Source organism: Myxocyprinus asiaticus, chromosome 38 (genome assembly GCF_019703515.2).
Source record: "Myxocyprinus asiaticus isolate MX2 ecotype Aquarium Trade chromosome 38, UBuf_Myxa_2, whole genome shotgun sequence".
In the NCBI taxonomy this organism is placed as follows: domain Eukaryota; kingdom Metazoa; phylum Chordata; class Actinopteri; order Cypriniformes; family Catostomidae; genus Myxocyprinus; species Myxocyprinus asiaticus.
Genome location: NC_059381.1, coordinates 15774229 through 15789905, shown reverse-complemented (window position 1 = coordinate 15789905; position 15677 = coordinate 15774229). Strand labels below are relative to the sequence as shown.

Sequence of the window (15677 nt, the reverse complement as noted above, 5' to 3'; positions counted from 1 at the left end):
TTCCAAAATTATCCCAGCAAAAACACTGAAAGTATTGACTTGCATTTACATTTTTTGGGCACTGAAGCCACAAATGTATGAATTTCATTAGAAAAACTAAATATCAAACCAAGTGGCATCTACTTATAAATGATGCTGAAGCATTTCTCAGAAATACACTTATAGTCATTTGTGCAGTTACTTTTAACCAGCTGGTCCCAAGGTAAGTTTTAGTGGATGTATGAAGTCAATTCTACAAGTTCACACTTGTGTCCTTGCAGAGTAACCACAGATGTAGTTCATCACATTACCTACGGGCATTTTCCAGTAAGTTTGTAGACTAGAAAATATCCAAATACTTTTTGTTAATTCTGAATTAAGTATATCTGTTGTTTTTATCATTCAAAACCTCTTAGGCTTAAGTGTCCGAATACTTTTTGGGGCCACTTTACGAAGTAAACGAAGAAAGTTTGCTTTGCAGTCAGCTTTGGTGCCTGTGACCCAGCTTTAATCGCCTCCAGACAGCTCAAGTCTGTGATTCACGTGACCTCAGATGTTGTTATCTATAGATCGGGCATGTGGTGGAATTTTCCACAAGGGGTATGACTTGGATCACTTCTCAGTGCAAATTCAGCCTGTCTTGACCACTTGTTTGCACATCCTTACAGACCAAAAAGCATCAAATGAAGCTGTGTGATTTGATTTGCTTTTCTATTAAGGCCAGCCCAGAACCCTATGCCATGCTCTGTTTTACAATATGAATTCTTAATTTGTTAGGCCAGTTTTAAATATATGAACAGAATTGGAGCTGTTGCAAAGTCACAAGCTCTCGCAATCTAGAAATAAATGCAGCTGTATAACAACACGTCTCGTGGAGTCCAAGAATTTTAATTTGATTTTTTTTTTATGGCCCCCTCCCATCTCAAAGGTCTCAGATTTATGTGTTTAATTGACTTTCGAATTGGACTTTATAACCTCCTCTGCAGTTTTAATCTACTTCTGCATATGGCTCTTATTGTGCATATCTTTATTGTAATGATCTTTTTGACTTCTGAGTGTGAGTTCACAACTGGTAGTCTGGAGGGTCAGATTGGTCTGGGGTGTGAGGTTCAGATTTTTATCAGAGATGCTCAGTGGTCTCACTCAGGAGAGAAACCTGAGATCACAGTTGTTCACAGTTCACTTATTTTCTGTGGTATTAGGCTCTTTAAACTGATCATTTGTCCAAGGTTTGACTCCTTTAAAATGTAAACATAGCTGATAAAATTAGAACATTAACCCTTTAAGCTCTGAGGGTGTTTATTATTATTATTATTATTATTATTATTATTATTATTAACAATTTTTATTGATTCCCTTCAACAAATGAAATAAACATAACAGAAAATACAGAATCAAATTATAAAATTAAACTCTTCCCCCTGAACATTCCCCCTCCCCCCCACGCACCCCAGTGGTCATAATTATTTAGAAATATAAAAACATTAAAAATATACAAATATACAGTAAGAATGCGCACACACATTTAAAACAACAAATCCCTCTCCACTGCGCCTCCCCGAGAATCCTCCAAAAAGGCAAAATATCTACCCCACTTCCTATTAAACAAATCTAAGTTTCCCAGCCTTCTACATGTCACTCTGAGGGTGTTTTGAAAGATTTCCTGTTTCAGTGACGTACCCAGAATTAAAGGTTTACAATTTGACAAAAAAAAAGTGTTTGGTATAATTGTAAAGAAAACGTTTCAAATGTAAAGATATAGATTATGATAAATTCTTAGACTCTCAGCCTAAGAAACTGCTGAAAAATCAAAAAAAAACTTGAGCCAAAAATGAACTTTTCTTATTTTTCTGATTACGGATTATGCAACTCAAGGTATAAATAAGGTAGGTCAGGAAAACTGCTTTTGTTTTGTTTTTCCAATCATGTCACCTGCAACTGAGTACAATTTTGCGTTTATACAACAAAACAATCAATTTATAGCATTACAAAAATAATTTTCATAGCGTCCAAAAATGCCCAAAAGCCTCTCTGTAACAGTTAAAGGGTGAGCAAGGAGGAGGTGGGAACCGGCTGAAGAGTCAACATAAACTTTTAATTTCAAACTTAACTTAAAACAACACAAAATATAAGATTAACTCAGACACTCATACAGCACGGCCGTGTGCGTCTCACTCACCCGAACTGGTGTCTCTGGCCCCCCTTTATATCACTCTCCCGCTGATCATCTGATTTAGCACTGGCCGTGCACCCTCACAGCCCGGCCACGCCCTCCTCCTAGTCACAGTCCTCCCCTGCACGATTCATGCCGGGGTGCTACCAGACTGACTTACCAAATTTGAGCCAAATGCCCTCCGTTGGGCCTGAGCTTTAAGGGTTAAAGACGGTGTCGTTTGTTAGTTTTGTTTTTGTTTTGTCAACTTTTTTCCCTCCAGGCCTTGGTTGATCTTATTTCTTATTTCCTGCAGGTATTCCATACAAACAGCTGACTGTTGGTGTTCCCAAGGAAATTTTCCCAAATGAGCGTCGAGTGGCCCTCTCTCCAGCTGGAGTGGAAGCTCTCATCAAGCAGGGCTTCAATGTGGTGGTGGAGTCAGGCGCTGGAGAATCTGCTAAGTTCTCAGATGACATGTATACAAAGGTTGGAGCCACTATCAAGGATGTCAAAGATGCCTTTGCATCTGATGTTCTGGTTAAGGTAGGTTCTTTTATCTCACCTCTGCAGGTTTGAGATGATGGTTTATTGTGAGTAGTGATGATCAATGTCATTCTCCATTTCCCCCTTCACAGGTGCGTGCCCCCATGTTGAACTCCGCTTTAGGTGTTCATGAGGCCGACCTTATGAAAGATGGAGCTTCTCTCGTCAGCTTCGTTTATCCCGCTCAGAACCCCGAGCTGATGGACATCTTGTCCCAGCGCAAAGCCACCGTTCTGGCCATGGACCAGGTGCCTCGTGTTACTATCGCCCAGGGTTATGACGCCCTCAGCTCCATGGCCAACATTGCTGGGTAAGGCCGTCTAAAGTTGAAAAGCAATGTGATTTGAGGTCTGCTGTTTTTTTTGAGGCACACCTTTTTACTGTTTCAAGGTTTTTGATAACTTGAGTATGTGATTGGAATGGATTTTTTATTTTTATTTTTTTAAATCACGCTGCTGTGCTTCCAATCTGCACCACTCACGTACTTTTTATTTTTAGTGTTTTGTGACCAAATTCCATACAAACAGTTGAACTTCACAGATCAGAAATGCTTGTGTGTCATTAGTGAAAACAAATGTGATGTTTGTGGCCAGTGTAAATCGTATCTTAATTTCAGCCTCATAAGCAGCCATGACTGATGTGCCTCTGTTTATGTTGGCAGATACAAAGCTGTGGTCTTGGCAGCCAACAACTTTGGCCGCTTCTTCACTGGTCAGATCACAGCCGCAGGGAAGGTTCCCCCTGCTAAGGTATGCGCTGGCATAAACGCACACACGCTCTGAGTGTTTTGATTTCGGTTTGCTTGATTCATTGCCTTACACTTCTCACAATAGCTTTTGGAAGAACACATTAGCACTGTTGATACTTTGTCCAATTTGAATTTTCTATGTTTCAGAGCTTGACTTTAAAATGGGCTGTTCTTATTGGCAGGTGTTAATCATTGGCGGTGGAGTGGCTGGGTTGGCTGCTGCTGGCACTGCACGTGCTATGGGTGCCATTGTCAGAGGGTTTGACACCAGGTAAAATGTTGTTCAGCCAGATCATAAGTCCGGAATATTCTGTTATCATTTACTCCCCTTCATGTTTTTCCAAATGTTTTTTCTTCTGTGGAACACAAAATAATATTTTAGTCAGAATGGTCAGTCAGCTCTCATCCATACAGTGAAAAGATACAATGAACAGTAGCTATCAGGCTTCAAAAAGGCCAATAAAGCACCATAAATGTAGTCCTACAACTTTTGAGCTATATTCCAAGTCATCTGAATCCATGCGACTGCTTTGTGTGAGGAATAGACAGAAATTGAAGTCGTTATTTGCTGAAAATCTTGCCAGCCTCCATAACGCATAAATCTAAGATGATTATTTTTGCTCCGTAATTTGGGATCCCACTTTCAGTTTATTCATATGTTTATTTTTTAATCCGTTTTGATAGATGTTCATTGTTGGGGAAGTTACTTTGAAATTGTAGCTTTCCAATCTACAAGCTACTCATAACTTAAAGTAGCTGAACTACATTGAAACTATTAGATGAAAATATTTTTAGATTTATAACAATTGGATAGTATTGTTTAATTCAGTATCACCTGATAGTTATTTATTTAATTAGGGTGACATTCCCTTGTGAAATTAACCATGGTTTTACTGCACTAACCATTATTAACTATGATATTTGTAGTAAAACCTTAGTTGAGATCAAATAAAAATGGTTTCTACAGTCATGGTTACTACAATATTACTATAGTAAAACCATGGTTAATTTCACAAGGGTTAAACAAATAGGGTGAAATCATTCAAGTGAACATGATTTATACTTGATATACACTAATAAAATAGAAAACACTGTATTTTATATAACTGAATCAAAATATACACTGTACACTTTATATAAAAAAAAAAAAAAAAAAAAAAAAAGAAAAGGAAAAAAAAAAAAAAACTGGCAGCTGTGGTTGCCAGAATAATTATGTAAAAAATACAGTAAAAATATAAATGGCTTTCCAGAACAACCTGTACATTTTACAGTTTAAAACTATTGTAATTTACATGACCACGATGGCACTGTAATAAAATAAATTGTTACATTTACAGAAATTTCATAAACTTGGTATTAACCTTCTGAAGCTGTAAGAATCTGCTTTTTACTTTATAAGGTATTGTTAATCACCGTATAAAATACAGAAGAGCACACGATGACATGAAGTTCACCAATAGTGGTTCTTCCAGAAAGAATGACCAATAAACATGTAGAGACAGTGCTCAGTGTCACTCACACAAACACTTGACACCATCAGGGTAACACGTGTGAAATTAAAATAATACAGTAAACATTACCTAAACTAAATCAAATATAAAACTGATGTACCCCAATGTACGTAACTGATATTAAAAATAAGAAGAAACATAACTATTCCCATCAAATATAATGAGATATGATGGGTCATGCAGGGAATTGTGGGAACGCCCGATTATTGTTTTTTACTGTAATTGTAACAATAATTTACTGTAAAGTTCATGTAATCTCTTGTTAAACAATGTACATTTTTACAATTAATTATACAGGAAAATCATACTTTTTACATCTAAAAAATGTAATTTTTACATTTTATTGTAAAAACTTCTGTATTGTCTTAAAACATATTTTAAAATGTTTTCCTATATATTTTACAGTTAATACTCGTTAATCAATTAACGTTTTTCTGTAGCATTTATACAGTCTTTTACCCTAAACATGACAGACAGTTTTTACAGCGTAGTGATAAACAGCAGCAATTAACCAAATATTTTGCTTCAGAAAGGCAAAGTCCCTTTAAAGGACTAGTTCACCCAAAAATGAAAATTCTCATTATTCACTTACCATGTTGCCATCCCAGATGTGTATGACTGTCTTTCTTCAGCAGAACACAAATGAAGATTTTTAGAAGAAGATAGAGCTCTGTCAGGTCCTTATAATTGAAGTATTACAAGTATGGGTGCCATTGCTTTAACGGTCCAATTGTCATATTTAGGCAGCATAAAAGTAATCCATGCGACTCCAGTCAGTCATTGAATGTCTTCAGAAGTGAATGGATAGGTTTATGTAAAACAAGTCAATAATTAAAACTTTTTTAACTTTAAATGGGCACTTCCATCCAGGGCTCTGATGCTGTTTGAAATGCGTCAGCTGCTGGCAGAAAGCGCTTTTAAAAAGTTAATCATGTTTTAATTATCAATTTAATTTTTTACACAAACGTATCGATTTGCTTCAGAAGACATTCATTGATCGACTGGAGTCGTGTGGATTACTTTTATGCTGCCTTAATGTGACTTTTTGGATCGTCAAAGTGCTGGTACCTGTGTACTTTCATTATACGGACCTGACAGAGCTTTATCTTCTAAAAATCTTCATTTGTGTTCTGCTGAAGACAGACAGTCATACACATCTGGGATGGCATCAGGGTAAGTGAATGAGAGAATTTTCATTTCTTTTGGTGAAATATTCCTTGAGACATTGTGCGGCTCAAGTGAGTCATTTATGTGAACTAGTTCATTCACATGAACCGACCAGAAAAACAGACACTGTAAAATGAATTCGAGCTCCCATGGTTAAATAATAGGGAATCCATTATTTTAACCGGTTAATTTACATAAACTATCCGAAAGAAACAATTCACTTAATTGATTTTGATTGCTGCCTAGGCTCCATTGCTGCGTTCGCTACTTCTTGGAACATTTAGTTTGTTACTGGAAAAGCTACACTATTGTAAAATAGTTGAGCTACTGTCTTGCTACTGAAAAATGTTGTTTAAGGGATAGTTCACCCAAAAATTTTAATTCTCATTCTATCCCAGATATGTATGACTGACTTCTGCAGAACACAAAGATTTTTAGAAGAATATTTCAGCTCTGTATGTCCATACAATTCAAGTGAATGGTGGCCAGAACTCTGAAGGTCCAAAAAGCACATAAAGGCAGCATAAAAGTAATCCATAAGACTTCAGTGGTTAAATCTATGTCTTCAGAAGCGATATGATAAATGTGGGTCAGAAATGGATCAATATTTAAGTCCTTTTTTGCTATAAATCACCACTTTCACTTTCACCCTCTTGTTTTTCATGATTCACATTTTTTTGTGCATATCTCCACCTACTAAGCTGGGAGGAGAATTTTCATATTGCTTCTGACGATTTAACCACTGGAGTTGTCTGGCCACAATTCACTTGCATTTTATAGACCTACATAGCTGAGATTTTCTTCTAAAAACCTTAATTTGTGTTCAGCAGATGAAAAAAGTAATATACATCTGGGATGGCATGAGGGTGAATAAATGGATGAGAGAATTTTCATTTTTTTGGTGAACTATCCCTTTAAGTTCGTTGCTTCGCCACTTTTAGTTAACGACTCTCCAACACTGTAAATGGTTTTAATTAATTTTTTACCCATGTATTACACATTGAGTCAAATCTGACCTTTTGTGTCATTGCTCTAATGATGTTGGTGTTGTTGGAGGTTCCAAAAATAAGATGATGAGAAGGTCTCATGAGAATGCAGCTATGTCACTACAAATGCTTCCAAAATATTTGAGTATACATATTTAAACTTTTTTTTTTCATAAGATCTTTTTCCACTGAACTGCTCAGTGAGTTTAGAGTGAGTACCCATTCCTTTTTGGCTTAATAATAATAATAAATAATAATGAAAAAAAAATATATAAATAAACGAAACTTGAAACTTCGCTATCTGGTTCACTGGCTCCACAAAGTTCTATCAGCTTCAGTTCCAGCAAGCCTCCACTGGGTGGCAGTATTGCATTAGTCACAGAGGTTGGCAATCAGTTGTAAAGAGATCAAGTATGTTTTGATGTCCTCTACACTAAAAATGCTCATAAACTAAGCCTATGTGTGTAGTGGAATACAAGTTTACATCTAACTAAATACTGAGTTGTGTATATAATGTACACTGCCTACTATTTTTTTTTTCTTAAACATACTAAGTGAAACATGGGTATTATTACACTAAATATTTCAAACAGGTGCTATGTTGTGACGAGCTCAAATGTCCAGTGCTGTCCAGTTATCATCTTGGAATAAAAATGATTATTTTCCATTTTAATTTTTGTAAAAAAAAAAACTTTTGGTAGTCCGATCAAATTATGTGTCAAAAGACTCTACATTTTGCAAGCGTAGTAGAAAGTTGTAGGAACGTGGTAAGACTTGCTAACTGTAGCCTATATTGTTCATTTACATCTTTTTACAAGTCACTTGTCCAGCCCATCGTGTCCTCCTGGTGTCTGATTCATCTTTCTCTTCCTCCAGAGCGGCTGCATTGGAGCAGTTTAAGTCGCTGGGTGCTGAACCCCTGGAGGTGGATATTAAGGAGTCAGGGGAAGGCCAGGGCGGCTATGCTAAGGAGATGTCCAAGGAGTTCATCGAGGCAGAGATGAAGCTGTTTGCCAAGCAGTGTTTGGATGTTGACATCCTTATCAGTACCGCGCTTATTCCCGGTATGCATACTTGCAAGATTCACCACCTCCCCATCTCCTCTACCTCTTTTTCCATTGTACACATTACTTCACATTGACTGACGCAGATAAGTGATCATGCGCTTGAAGATCTTATTTGTCCATCTCTTCTTGCAAACACAGTTCCTAGTTTGTTTTTTTTTTTTAAATGGTCATGCACACCCCTTTTATCACTTCAATGTTATTTTATTTCCATCCCTGAAGCTACTATGGAGCCACTTGTAGGAAATTTTGTACACGATACAAATGCCTGACAGTTTTTAGCATGCAGCTTATCAGTGTATTAGGTTGCACGGACAAAAGGCAAATAAGAGGACTCTTATTAAATGCATATCAGTCATGATTTTGGTTTAGCAGTCTCCCTGTGCTAAAATATTATGCAGGTCGGAAGGCCCCTGTGCTGATTTCTAAGGAAATGGTGGAGACCATGAAAGATGGTTCAGTGGTGGTGGACCTTGCTGCAGAGGCTGGGGGTAATATCGAGACCACGGTTCCTGGAGAACTCTCAGTTCACAAAGTGAGGACAGTACAATTGCGCAAGAAATAAGGGGCCTTGCATGAGCATCATTTTCATGAATTTATCAGGAAGATTTAGGAATATGTTGTTCTTGTTGATATGTTGATGGCTATAGTTTCATAAGTTTAGCATGTTTTAGTGTAGTACAATAATTATCCTTTTTGTACAGTTAAATTTTTTTTTTTACCATAAATGATACAGTTCGGAAAAATTTCAGCTAAAATTTTAATGTACATGTGTATATGTTATTTATATCTGCACGTTTATATGACCCATTTCATTAAATGTCTTATAACTGCTGCTCTTTTTCTCTTTCATAGGGAGTGATCCACATTGGCTACACTGATCTCCCAAGTCGCCTCCCAACTCAGGCCAGCACATTGTATTCCAACAACATCATCAAACTCATTCGCGCCATCAGCCCAGACAAGGAAGTTTTTTACTTTGACGTCAAAGATGACTTTGACTACGGCACAATGGACCACGTCATTCGAGGTTCAATAGTTATGCAGGTAAAGCATTTCAGTTTTTTTATTTGAATATGTCCACAAATAGTAAAATCAGCCTTTCTATAATATAAAACATTTTGTCATTTTTTTTTAGATGTTAAAATACTTCTCTCCTATCCCATCTTAATATGCAAAGAAAACTGGAAGTAAGCCATTAGTGTGTTCCCCGAAAATTGTAAACATTGTGGCGCTGTCAAAACATTGCTCCATTTGTTTGAGCATCCCAACCAGCCTGACACATCAACACTGGCTCAAACAATGGAATGAGTTTGGGGGCAAGACTATGTGTTTTGCCAAAAAGTGACAGATGTGTGCAGAGTATTCGGAAAACCTGTTTGAAAGCTGTAATTTTTGCAATTCCGTTTGGTGATGCTAGTAGCACAGAAATTACAGCCTTCAGCTTTAAGCAAGGTGTTTTAAATTTCTGACTTAAAATCACTCTGGCTCTAGTTTAGCTTTCAAGCAGATGAGTGTTGGTGTAATTTGAATTTTGGCTCGCTCTCTCCCTTTTTCTATCCGCAGGATGGAAAAGTACTTTTCCCTGCACCACAGCCTAAAAACATCCCAGTGGCTGCACCTCCAAAACAAAAGAGCGTCCATGAGCTGGAGAAAGAAAAGGCTGCTGCTATCTCGCCCTTCAGAGCCACCCTAAACACGGCTGGGTTTTACACCGGAGGTAAATCACAGTCCGGCCGCCCTCCCTGCCTGCCTTACTCTTCCTCTGGATCTCTCCTGGTCCCCTGGGGTTAATATGAAAGCAGCTCCCCATACATTTTAAGGGGACAATTCAGCTGCATTGGTGGTCTCCGTCATTCAACTATGTTAATAAGACTATCATGTTTGTTTAAAATTGGCCCCTTTATTGCCTTTTAATTAGATTTTTCTTTTTGTCTTCCAAGATTTATTAGTCGAAAGACCCTGTATCGAGAGATGGAGCAGGGCTCCCTCTTATATTTTTTTATTTTTTTGTATTTTATCGCCCTTTCCTCCCCAATTTGGCATGCCTAATTCCCAATGCTCACTAGGTCCTCGTGGTGGTGCAGTTGCTCACCTCAGTCCGGGTGGCGGAGGACAAATCTCAGTTGCCTCTGCTTCTGAGACAGTCCGCCTGCACATCTTATCTCTTGGCTTGTTTGGCGCATTACCACGGAGACTCAGCGCGTGTGGAGGCTCAAGCTATTCACCGCAATCTCTGCACACAACTTGCCACGTGCCCTATCAAGAGCGAGAACCACTATATCATGACCACGAGGAGGTTTACCCATGTGACTCTACCCTCCTTAGGAATCGGGCTAATTTGGTTGCTTAGGAGGCCTGGCTGGAGTCACTGCGCACACCCTGGATTCAAACTCGCGTCTTTGCTCGCTGAGCTACCCAGGCCCCCCATATTGTTTTTAATAAATACACAATTTTGTCATATTTAGTCTGGCATATTAAAGTAGTTACTTTATGATGCATACATTGCAAAGCCATTAAAATAATCATTATTGATGTGCAGAGTTGTACGTTTTACATTACAATTTAATTTTACTATATGCATTTATTGTGGGAGGGACCATTAAACATTTAGCTTACTTTTAGTGACATAACTTTAGCTTTAATTGAAGTTACCTTAAATTAAAAATGTATTTTAGTGGCCGTACAGCGAGACATGGCACAACCGTTAAAAACGCCCATCCAGTGTATGTTTGCATAGAAGTACAATTGGAAAAACAGCACAGACGGATGCAAAAATGCATTGTTTATTGCATATTAAATTTTTTTACATATTTGTTTGAGATCAAACAATAATTACGGACCCCATGTTGAAGACCCCTACACTCATCTGGATTGCTTAGAAATCACAAAAATGGCAGATCTCCTGTTTGGCGCTTTTTCCGCCCAAAGATGTAGACTCAAGCCCCCCAAAAAAAAGACACAAATGAATTCTATTGGTTGCAGACGGCCAAAGCACTTGTGTGAAGAGAGGCAGTGCTGGCTAAACATCAAAGTGTTCACTTCCTCAGACAAGCTGCAAATACAACTTGTGTGTAAATAAACACCGGCTGATAAACAAACATGCAAATGTGATCTTCCTGCCCTTTCATGGTTTGCTGTATCTGTATGAGTTTAGGTACAGGGAATCCTGACTTGCTCGGAAGGCCGAAAATCGCTGCCTTTTGAAATCCGAATTGGTCATCTAATTGCGGCACAAGCTGTTTTATTTTCCGCACCACCTTGGCCTTTTGTGGCTTCTGAATGCCAGGAAACTTTAACGATAAAGAAGGGTTATATTAACCCTTTCCTCCCGCTGTGGATGTCTAGTGTGTGTTTTGCGCTTGTTCAACCTACCTGTACATTGTAAATGGTAGAGCTCACTATGCAATATTGACCAAAAAAATTATATTTTTTGCTTTTTTTGGCAAATGTGTATCCTTAGGCTATTCATAAATTTTTCACTCAAGATTTCTGTTCATAAACACTTTTTCGGGTGAGGAAAAAATTGTCTTTGCATAAAGAAATAACTGACGCTATCATCTATCACTTTTGCCTTTTTTTTTTTTCTTTATTTGCGTTGCATTGGTACCATGCTGATTAGCAAGACCTCATCAGCGTGCAAAAGATGTTCACCAATCAGAATACCAAAATAAACATCACAGATTTCTTAGTTAAAAAAAAAAACATTGCAGTTTGCAGCGGTTTAGAAATTGCATATGCTCATGTCGCGATTTTATTTCAAATGCGATTTAAGTAATCTGAATTTGGTACACAGCGACTGAGCTGATTATTTTCTCTCCTGCATTTTGAAACCCTTTGTTACAACCTTTTATTAAAGTAAGGTTTAAAAAAACAAAATTCTTCTACCAAAAAAATTCTGACAACAAAATGTTTGTTGAAACCAAATTTCTTGTTATTTCTTCTCAGGCCTGGCTACAATGATTGGTCTTGGGCTTTCTGCTCCTAATGCTGCTTTCACTCAGATGGTTACAACCTTTGGCCTGGCAGGAATTGTGGGATACCACACCGTATGGGGCGTCACTCCTGCTCTGCACTCCCCTCTTATGTCGGTTACAAATGCCATTTCAGGTATGTTATTTAAAACGAAACCGAAAATCAAGACTATTTTGTAAAGCTGTTTTAACTTTGACTGTAAATCAAAATGTACTCTATTTAGTTTAAGCTTTCTGTTAAAGGGATATTCACCTAAAAATAAAAATTCTCATCATTTACTCTCTCATGCCATCCCAGATGTGTATGATTTTCTTTCTTCGGCAGAGCACAAACGATGATTTTTAGTAGAATATCTCAGCAGTGTAGGTCCAAACAATGCAAGTGAATGGTGGCCAGAACTTTGAAGCTCCAAAGATCACAAAGGCAGCATAGAAGTAATCCATATGACTCCAGTGGTTTAATCCATATATTCAGAAGCAATATGATAAGTGTGGGTGAGAAACAGATCAATAATTAAGTCCTTTTTACTATAAATCTCCACTTTTACTTTCACATTCTTTCACATTTTGAAAGTGAAAGTGGAGATTTATGTATGTTCATGCATTGGATGGTTAAGATATTTTTATCCTAATATAACAGGGCATTAGTTATAAAAAGTGCATCAAAAAGATACTATTGAAATGTAGTGAATTTCACCTAATTTAGTTTTTTTTTTTTTTTTAAGACAATTAATTATTTTTCTTCTTTCCACCCTTGTATAAGTGTTTGTGACTGGCCGAGGTCGCCCACCCACTCAGTTCTTCATTAGTCTAGAGGTGGGAGCCCAGTCCTCTGAAGTAGAGGAACCAAAAGCCAGGCAAATCAACGATGGTTCTGTGCTTTTATTCATTTCTCTCAGCAGGCCAGGAAAGCTTTAATTAAAGAGTCCTTTATGTTAAAAATGCTGTAAACTTTAGATTGAGTGTGTTAGGGAATAAACCAAAGCTATTAGTTCTCCTTGACCCTACTGCTCAGTTCCTGTGTATTTGTTTATTAGTCTTGTGGAGATGGTCTCTTGCTATTTTGCTTTGTCTTATGTGCATGAGGTGTTAACCCTATGTATTTGACACTTCTTGAACTACATGTATTTCACAGGACTGGAAACGTGAGTCATTTGTGGAATTTACTTATTACAGTGCCTGAAGTAATAAAGCTTGCACAAAAAGGACCGAGACGTTAAGACACTAATGTGGAATTTCTATTTCTCATTGAAAGTGTGGAAGAACTTTTCCAGAAGCATTAAGTTACTTTTGATTTTGATCTTGGTGGAGTAGAGTTCCTCTGAAGCTCTTTAATGTACCTGAGACTGGTGAATCAGAATGACCTACTGTCTCCACATCTCTTGATATAACATTTCAATATTTGAAGATCTATCCAAGGAATCTTTGTGGATAAAGTTAGGCTATCAGCTTTGGGTCCATTTGTACGATATGACCGTAACCCACTGAATGTTTTATTGCTAAAAAGAGCCCCTCTTTCCAAATACCTCATAACTTTTACCCTGTTTGATCAAAGTGGTGGATCTTTGATAGCTCAAACAGTCGGAAATTTGATCCAGCCTGGGATAGTAGAAAATTAGTACAAAACAATCTGCTTGTGTTTTTCAAATGGTCTCAAGCATCTTTTATTCAAGAGTTTTATTTTACAGATATCCAGACCTCTGCATGTGCATGTCTGGGTGGGTTTGTGGCGGTGCGTGCCTGCATCGATTTACAAATCGTCTGTTGTGTTTCCTGCAGCGTTGTGGTAGCATGCACTTGGCTCGCAAGTCTAGTCTGTGATCAATTGTTACTTTGGAATTCCAAAGTGAGAGGAAATGCTTAGCAACAGTTACACACTTCATTGACTTAAGAGACCACTAACTAACCGGGCCACCTCAGGTCTGGTCAGTCCAGGGTTGATGCTGCGGAAGCATTTGAAAACGATTAAAGGGGTGATGGTTATCAGATTTCCCTCGGGGATTCCAGTGTTGTCCTCGTTAATCACTGATCAAAATGAGTTACAAATGACTTGTTTTGAGCCCTGCGAGAAGCATATGGCATAATACAGGGCATCTCAACCTTTTTTGCTCTGCAACCCTTTTTTTTTTTAGGTTCCAAAATAAAATTGTAGGATCTCACAGGTGGCAAATTACGTTCTTAAATGGATGGCTCGCCCATAAAATTAATCCTGTTGATCCAAACCCATTTGAATTTCTCTCTGCTGTTGAACAAAAAAGGAGATTTCTTGGCAGAATGTTAAGACCGATTTATACTTCTGTGTCGAACCTATGACGTAGGCTCTTCATGATGGCCAACGCCGTGATTTGCATTGGTGTGTTTGTGTCGTTCTGTGAGTACACAGTCAAAACGCTATTGTATTGAGAGAGAATGCCTTAATTTATGAAATAATATACAGTACATTTAATAAAGTAACAATATTATCAGTGGATTCAAAATTATTAAATTATTGTAGCATTAAAAACGTGTTAAAGTATGTTGTATTAAGGTACATATTTATTTTATATGTTGACTGCCATCAGTGTTGGGTGTATCTGAATACAAAGTAATAAGTTACTGTAATTTAATTACTTTTTAGTCAAATTTAATGTAATGCATTACATCTTTAATTTTTATAAGCAGATTAGTTACTGACTCTAATTACTGTTAAGTACATTACTTGCACTAAAGTAATATGTATAATACATTTAAAATGTGAATTCATATGTCTGTTAGAGTTTTTGTGACAGCTGAAGGGTGTGCGACAATGAATGAGGAAATGTATGCATTTTGAATTTGAGCAGAAAACAAAACTTCTAGGAAAAGTGATGTAGAAAGTTACTTAAAAGTAAAATAATTTGATTATAGATCAAGTAATCATATTACATTTTGAGTAACTTACCTAACACTGCCTGCCATGCAGATCGAAAATAAATCAGACATGTACTTTATGCTTGCTCTTAAGTCGCCTAAATAATAATAAATACATTTTGTCATTCGTTGACACTCCGTGCTTTAAAGAACAAAATCCCCATGAAATTAAGAAATAACGTCTAGCTTGAACAACACAAAATCGGTGTCACTTTAAAGCTTATAAGCTGGACTTTACAATGCATATTGGCAATTTAACTAACTCTTAATAGGTGCTTCTTAATTTGCTGAGAAATTATAAGTGTTCAGTTTTCATAACTTATGAAATATTATTTTACTGTACACCACACTGTCAAACATGCGGTCAAATTATCGTACAATTCAGAAAATGTATTGTATCCTCAAGTAGAATACAACAAATATCGTGGATGTTTGATACCCCGCTCATGTACTCGTAAAAATGCTCCGATACCAAATATCGTGCCATCTGACATACGAATGTCATTACGTAAACATTCAGCGCAAAATTAAAATCACGTTATGTTCTAGTGAGATTATTTTACTGCAAAAGCTGTGAGTTAATGATGTACACCGATCAGCCACAACATTAAAACCACCTGCCTAATATTGTGTAGGTCCCCCTCGTGCCACCAAAACAGCG

At 37.3% G+C, this 15677-nt stretch overlaps 1 protein-coding gene across 2 annotated transcripts in view; it reads left to right on the top strand.

Annotated features, from left to right (window-relative positions):
- Window positions 1-15677, top strand: part of LOC127428866 (NAD(P) transhydrogenase, mitochondrial-like) — a 57356-nt gene that overhangs the window by 4771 nt on the left and 36908 nt on the right. For both annotated transcript variants that reach the window (XM_051677514.1, XM_051677512.1), the window contains exons 3-11: window positions 2448-2677; window positions 2770-2987; window positions 3339-3426; window positions 3608-3696; window positions 7966-8153; window positions 8555-8688; window positions 9009-9200; window positions 9720-9873; window positions 12102-12263. In XM_051677514.1, the coding sequence (XP_051533474.1) occupies window positions 2448-2677; window positions 2770-2987; window positions 3339-3426; window positions 3608-3696; window positions 7966-8153; window positions 8555-8688; window positions 9009-9200; window positions 9720-9873; window positions 12102-12263 (1455 nt within the window). The remainder of the gene's footprint in view (window positions 1-2447; window positions 2678-2769; window positions 2988-3338; window positions 3427-3607; window positions 3697-7965; window positions 8154-8554; window positions 8689-9008; window positions 9201-9719; window positions 9874-12101; window positions 12264-15677) is intronic.